This window comes from Pteropus alecto, unplaced genomic scaffold (genome assembly GCF_000325575.1).
Source record: "Pteropus alecto unplaced genomic scaffold, ASM32557v1 scaffold60, whole genome shotgun sequence".
NCBI classification, from domain to species: domain Eukaryota; kingdom Metazoa; phylum Chordata; class Mammalia; order Chiroptera; family Pteropodidae; genus Pteropus; species Pteropus alecto.
Genome location: NW_006430726.1, coordinates 3,138,717 through 3,145,142, shown reverse-complemented (window position 1 = coordinate 3,145,142; position 6,426 = coordinate 3,138,717). Strand labels below are relative to the sequence as shown.

The following is a 6,426-nucleotide window of genomic DNA, read 5'->3' as shown; positions in this document are numbered from 1 at the left end:
TGTTTTATATTATTTCCTGAAAGCTTTGTTTTGCTTTCCGTATTTTTTTCTATGACTCATCTGGCATTTATTTTTGTGGATGGTGTGAGGCAGGGGTCAAGTTTCTCTTTCGTTTCCACAGGGACAAACAGCCTCACTTATTGAGAGTTCCATCTTTTTCCCACTGCTCCGGAGCGCCACCTCTGTCAGGTGTCAGGTGTCAGGTGGCCCTTCACACCAGAGTCTGTTCTCGCCTCTCGATCCTGTTTCATTCATCTATTTTTCTATCTACTATCTATATTTTTATATTTTATTTATATACATATACATTTATATTGATTACTCATCTGTTTTTCTAGTCTTAATTACTGTAGCTTTATAATAAATCTTGTCTCAGCAAATCATGTCATCATGTTTTTTTACAAGAGGAAATTAGCTCTTCTTGGCCTCTTGTATTTCCCTCTTCCTTTTTAGTGGTTGAAAAGTGTTCTTTTGCATGAGCGTACCAGCTTTTATCTGATCAGTCTTTTGCCTCCATAAATAACACTGCAGCGACCATTTTTGTAGATACATCTTTGAGGTCATGTGTGAGTATTGAGAGGGTACACCCTGTGTCCTCTGCCTACGCTGGACTTCCCTTCTGCTCCTCTTGATCAGCTCCCACTTATTCTTTGAAACCTGCCCACGCGTCTCTCCTTCTGATAAAGCCTTTTCCCCTCCCAGGAAGAGTTAATCACGCCCCCTCTGTCTCCACAGTCCTGGAGGCTCCTCCCCATGGCCTCACTTATCACATCCTACTACGCTGGTTTCCTCCCAGTCTCCCTCACTAGACCAGCTGCTTTTAGGCCCCAGGCGATGTGTCCTACTCATCTCTGGGCTTGGCGCTGGCACCCAGCAAATACAGCCAGCCAGTCTTCAAATAACATTTCATTAAATGCCATTTCCTTATAATGTTGATATGGCTGTAGGAACTTAAGTCTTGTTTATGTCGATTCGCGTATGGTCAAACTGGTTTCATTATACATCGTTGCGCTTAAAGTCACAGACCCTGTTGCTGACATCACGTGAGGACTCGATACTGACGCATGAAATAACACGGGAATGCGGGAATGCGTGAACTCCAGCTGGCACCCGGAAAGAGCGCTCTCTTTCTCAGTCTCCCAGCTCCGCTAGGTAACTGTGTCCTTGGAACATTTATCATTTTTTGTCTTTAGGTCCCAGAGCTTACGGCTTTAAAAAAAATTCCTCTTCATCCCTATACCTGTACTTCAGATAGTGCAGCTGATAAATCGAAATGATGGGAAATGTGGCAAAAGGCCAAGAGAGAAAACCGAGAAATCGGTGGCAAAGAAGAGGGTAGCAGTTGAATCGTACTGACCTGTGACTGGTTTAGGTGGTTTGATCTTCATTATGTGAACGGGAAGACTCAGCTTAATGTCTCCTTTAAAGCAAACATTTATATCCTACAATAAGAAAAAGGCACAGCTGATAAGCCAAGGATGGAGATCAAGACAGAATCATTAAAAACACTCATCACAAAAGAAGGCAGGAAAAGAGGGAAAAGGAAGAAAAACAGGCGGGACAAATAGAGAGTAAATAGCAAAGTGGTAGCTTTAAACCCAAACATCACTAGTCATATTAAATATAAGTGGCCTAAACACCCCAATTAAAAGGTAGAATTTTGTCAACGTGTATAAAAAGGCAAGACCCAAGTATATGCTGTCAAAAAGAAACTCATTGTAAATATAAAGACACAAATATATTAAAAGTATAGAAAAAGATACATCTCATGAAACTACTCAAAAGAAAGCCGGGGTGACTACGTTAATATCTAACATCGTAGATTTCAGAGCAAAGAATATTAGCAGGGATCAAAGCGTCATCGAATAATGATGGATCGGTTAATTCATCACAGGGACATAGCATTCCAAACGTTGTTAAAATTTGGTGGTGCTGTCCAGGGCCTTGGAAGGGGCCGTACAAGTGGGGAGCTCTGAAGACCTCCCTCCAGGGAAACGCGTCTCTGAATAAATAACTTGGGTCAGTGATCCTCAAGGATAGAGGGCTTCGAGGGACATGAGGCACGAGATTAAGTTACAGAGAATCTGAAAATAGTGCCCTGGGGAGATATTTTATTAACATACTTAAGGTAAATTTCAAGTCAAAATCAAGAATCTGTCACACGCAGCTTAAATCTTCCCGGTTTTCTTTAAAATTTTCTTTAAAATTTCTTACCATTTCTAAATTATCCGAATTCATGGGATCAAGAGTATTCTGAGGGGAAAAATGAGAAATTAATTCACAGTGGGCTTGATGTATGTCCCGCCCCCCTACCCCCCGCTTTAATCTTCTGAGATGCTCTCTCTTCCCCCCAGTTACTCTCGTGAGTAACTACTCATTCAGTAGCTACAAAGGGGAAGTATTTGTGTATCTGCGGGATTTTAACACGTGATCCCTGCTCTCCAGGATCTGAAAACATCGTTGGGGAAACGAGGAATAGTGACGATAAGAGGGAACGTGAATGAACACAGGTAGGATCAGTGAGGACACCTTTACAGAAATCTGAGCTGAAGCAAATATTTCTGATTGACAAAATATGTTGGCAACGTCGACAGTTTTATTTAACTCACGCTGAATGTCACTCATTGTATAAGGGCTGCTGCGATAACTGGCATGAGTCGGCTGCTGCTTAGTGTATGGAAACGGAGTGCGTTATGGCGGGAAACCACCCCCATTCCAAGGTGCTTTTTCCAGTTGGATAATAAATGAATCCCTCCAGAAATGTAGCTCTTGGGCACTGAGTATGATAACCGTGGAGCTGGCTGATAAAAAGAAGCAGAAGCTATGGTCTTAATAATCCGGAAACTTATCTAGTTAAGAAAAGGGGCTTTCACGCACAGCACGATACTGAAAATCGAGGTAGTATGTGAAAGGTGTCAAAAAAGGGGTACAGGGAATACATCCTGTGAGAGTTTAGAGGACACGGTCTCCGGGCTGGTAACGCCATCAGTAACAGGGCTACAGCCCCTACCACGACGTCCATGGGGGAGGAAAGGCGTTTCCTCAGAGCCCGTCGGTGACTCGGTAGTGAGTGTCGGCCTCCTATGTTAATCATTTCACGAAGGCTTTAGCACCGAATACTGTATGTTTTAAAGGCATACTCATTAGTATTAGGTGTTGGTTAAAGATGATTATAAGTGCACATCGGATAGATGAGCAGATTAAGTCTTAAAATAACATTTATGAGGAACTCTATTTTAAAGACAAGGCATGAGGCCCAGGGATCACATATAATGAAATCGAAATGGTAGAGTTCCTACCTTCTGAGAATAATACGAAGAACGCATGTGCTCCTGTATATTGAGAACACCTGTTTATACCATAATCGGGGAAATTTAGTGGAATGTAGGCATGAAAGGATTATTTCAGTCCAAGAGCGGGGAAAAAAATTACCCATGAGGCAGGAGTCAGGATAAAAGGCCCTCCTCGCGGAGAAACGCCTGGGAGTGACCTCGGTGGAGAGGCACTGCCCAGAAAGCAGAGACACCGAGAGACCTACAGCTGAAGACGCTCTGCTTTCCGACACCCGACTTTACCCGAAGCACATCGATTTGGGAGACGTGGGCCAGTGTGCCTGCTGTCATCTCTTACAGCCCCCAGAAGGCCCCCTTCCTCTTGGGATTCCAAGGCGGGTTTAGGCTAGATGTGGGCCAACGGTCGGGAGAAACACAGCAGCCGAAACGGATATTTCCTACCAGTTGCGGCTGTCTGACTCTTTTCTTTGGATTCGTGGTGAGTTGCGGGTGCTCCACTTCCTTGAGCCAAGACTCCTTGGGCAACCTATACACATCCAGCCAAATGTCTCCAGCTCCTGCATTGGGAAACCAAGGGAACCATTGAGCAACTGTAAGCAGGGGGCAAGTTCCTCTGAGAAACAGCTCATCTTCTTAGAACCCCTGGCACAGAGACCAGCAGACACCCCCAGGACAGCAGCCTTGACTCACTGAAGGAGACGCAGTCCTGTCTTCGTCCCTGCCAAGTCCTCACTCCTGGGGAGCTGGGATCCTCCCCTCCAGCCCTCGCCCCCGAGGGAAACTGGGGGGCTTCTCACACGCACCGCCCAGTCCCAACAGTTTCTAACGAAACTCTGCTGGGCCCGGGCCCCATGTATCCTAGGTTCCAAATGGTGAATTTGAACGACATTTCATCGTACAGTGATTCCCATCTGGGGAGGAAGAGGGGGCATGTAGAGAATCAATAACTGAGAGAGATATGGCCGAGAAAGGTTTAGAATTGGGAGAGATGCCTCAGAATTCTTTGAACCACTGTTTGAGAAGACAACCATGGGGGTATTGTGGGACTTTATCTTGTCATAGCACCTAATACTACGTGTTTTAAAGGCATAGTAGTTAATATGCTCAGCTTCTATACCAAATACTTGCCAACCTGGAAAAGATTGCTTTCTCATGGGATGGGATTCTGGCTAAAAGTTTCCTTTAAAAAATGATTATCTGGACACCTTGATTTCAGACTTCTGGCCCCCAGTACTGCGAGAGGATAAATATCTGTCGTTTTAAGCAACCCAGTTTGTGGTACTTTGTTACGGCGGCCCAAGGAAACTGCTCCAGAGAGTGTGAATGTTCCCTTTGATGCGTAAAGCATGATGAAATATGTATCTTCCTCAAGCACTTAACATTTGAGGGGCCTGGGGCAAGAGTATAAACAGAGGCCCAGAAATCATATGTCTGAATATTTAAAAGTTAAAATCGAGCTAGTAATCATTGGAACGAAACATTCTATCACCATAGTAACAGTTGCAACAGGCAAGATCTGATGAGGAATGCTAAAATCGATGGGCAAAACCTTAAGGAGAAATGAGATATTTGCAGAGTCTCAAAGCATCTCACCCCAAATGTTGATCAATTACTGTTGTGGTTTCAACATACACCCCCAAATTCTTTGATCTTCCTACCTCCAGGAAGTGGTGCTTAAAATCCTGTTCCCAGGACTTGGTGACTTGCTTCTAACAGAGTTTGGAGAGGGAAAAACGTAGCTGAACCGTGGAGGGACCTGGCAGACACCACTTGAACTACATGGTCAAGGTTAACGTTAGCAGTAGTGAGCCATGTTGTTATCACATACCCTCCGATACAATGCACTGAAAATTGCACGTCACCTCTGTTTATCTTCCCCCACATCCTTAACCCCAGTCGAATCATGAGAAAAATTCAGACACACTAAATCAGGGGACAGTGCACAAAATACCTGACCGGCGGTCTTCAAAGGTATCAAGGTCATGAAAAAGGAGAAAACAAGACCTTGTTACAGACAGGAGTAGACTGAGACTTGGTGACTAAATGCAATATGGTATCCTGGATTGAACTTTGAAGCAAAAAATTAGATTAGTGGAAAAAGTCTGTAGTTCATAGTATTATACCAGTGTTGCTTAAGTTTAACACATGTGCCCTGGTTCCGTTGAATGTTGCAGCGTACTGGGGGACTCTACTCTCTTTGCAGTTCTTCTGTAAATTATTTCTAAATAAGAGGTGTTGGTGGGGAGAGGTGATTATCTGGAAGAGACTGCAAATCTGAACCTTCTTAACAGGCTTCGGTTAACCTTGCCTTGTAAGAGGAAGGCTGCAAAGTCCCCTCCTTGAGAGATCGCCATCTTTACACAGGTGGTTTGCTTGCTGGTATCTTCCTGAAAAGAAGAGAGATACTCAAGTGAGCTCAGCCTGATGATGGAACAGGATTTGTTTCAGGGCCTGTGTGGTTCCCCCCAGGGAACATAGATCTTTTCAAAGTTCGAGGCATGAAAAGATGCCTTTTTGTGGATATGTGTTTTTATTTCTCTTGGTTAAATACCTAGGAATGGAACTGATGAGCTATCGGTTTAACTTTGTGAGAAACTACCAGTTTTTCAAAGTGGTTGTACCATGTTACGCCCTTACCAGCAAGGTACGATATAGTTCCTGTTGCTCCGTGTCTTCATTGGGATGCGGAGCTGCCTTTTTCATCTTAAGCATTGTAATAGGTGTGTAGTGGTGCCTCACTGTGATTTTAATTTGCATTTTTCTGTTAACTAATGATATTAAGTACTTTAAAACAGCAGTCCCCAACTTTTTTGGCACCAGGGACCTGTGCTCCTTTGAGAGTCTAATGCCTGATGATCTGAGGCGGAGCTGAGGCGGTGATGCTGGCGCTGGGGAGCGGCTGCAGATACAGAGGAAGGTTCACTGGACCACCCACTGCTCACCTCCTGCTGTGCAGCCCGGTTCTGGTCCATGGCCCCCGGGGGTTGGGGACCCCTGCCTGAAAAAATTAGTTCTTTGTATATCTTTCGTAAAATAGTTCAAGTCTTTTTCCTCTTTTTGATTGGGTTATCTTTTTATTATTGACTTGGAGTTCTTTATATATTCTAGATATACTTTAAAAGATATACATATG

General features: G+C 44.1%; 2 protein-coding genes across 2 annotated transcripts in view; one reads left to right on the top strand and one right to left on the bottom strand.

Annotated features, from left to right (window-relative positions):
* PEX11A (peroxisomal biogenesis factor 11 alpha) overlaps positions 1-6,426 on the top strand; it is a 38,767-nt gene that overhangs the window by 17,695 nt on the left and 14,646 nt on the right. The window lies entirely within an intron of this gene.
* WDR93 (WD repeat domain 93) overlaps positions 1-6,426 on the bottom strand; it is a 28,280-nt gene that overhangs the window by 14,108 nt on the left and 7,746 nt on the right. Inside the window, exons 5-8 of the mRNA XM_006905268.3 lie at positions 5,602-5,680; positions 3,735-3,850; positions 2,215-2,253; positions 1,358-1,442 (exon numbers count right to left, since the gene is read on the bottom strand). Coding sequence (XP_006905330.2) covers positions 1,358-1,442; positions 2,215-2,253; positions 3,735-3,850; positions 5,602-5,680 — 319 coding nt within the window. The remainder of the gene's footprint in view (positions 1-1,357; positions 1,443-2,214; positions 2,254-3,734; positions 3,851-5,601; positions 5,681-6,426) is intronic.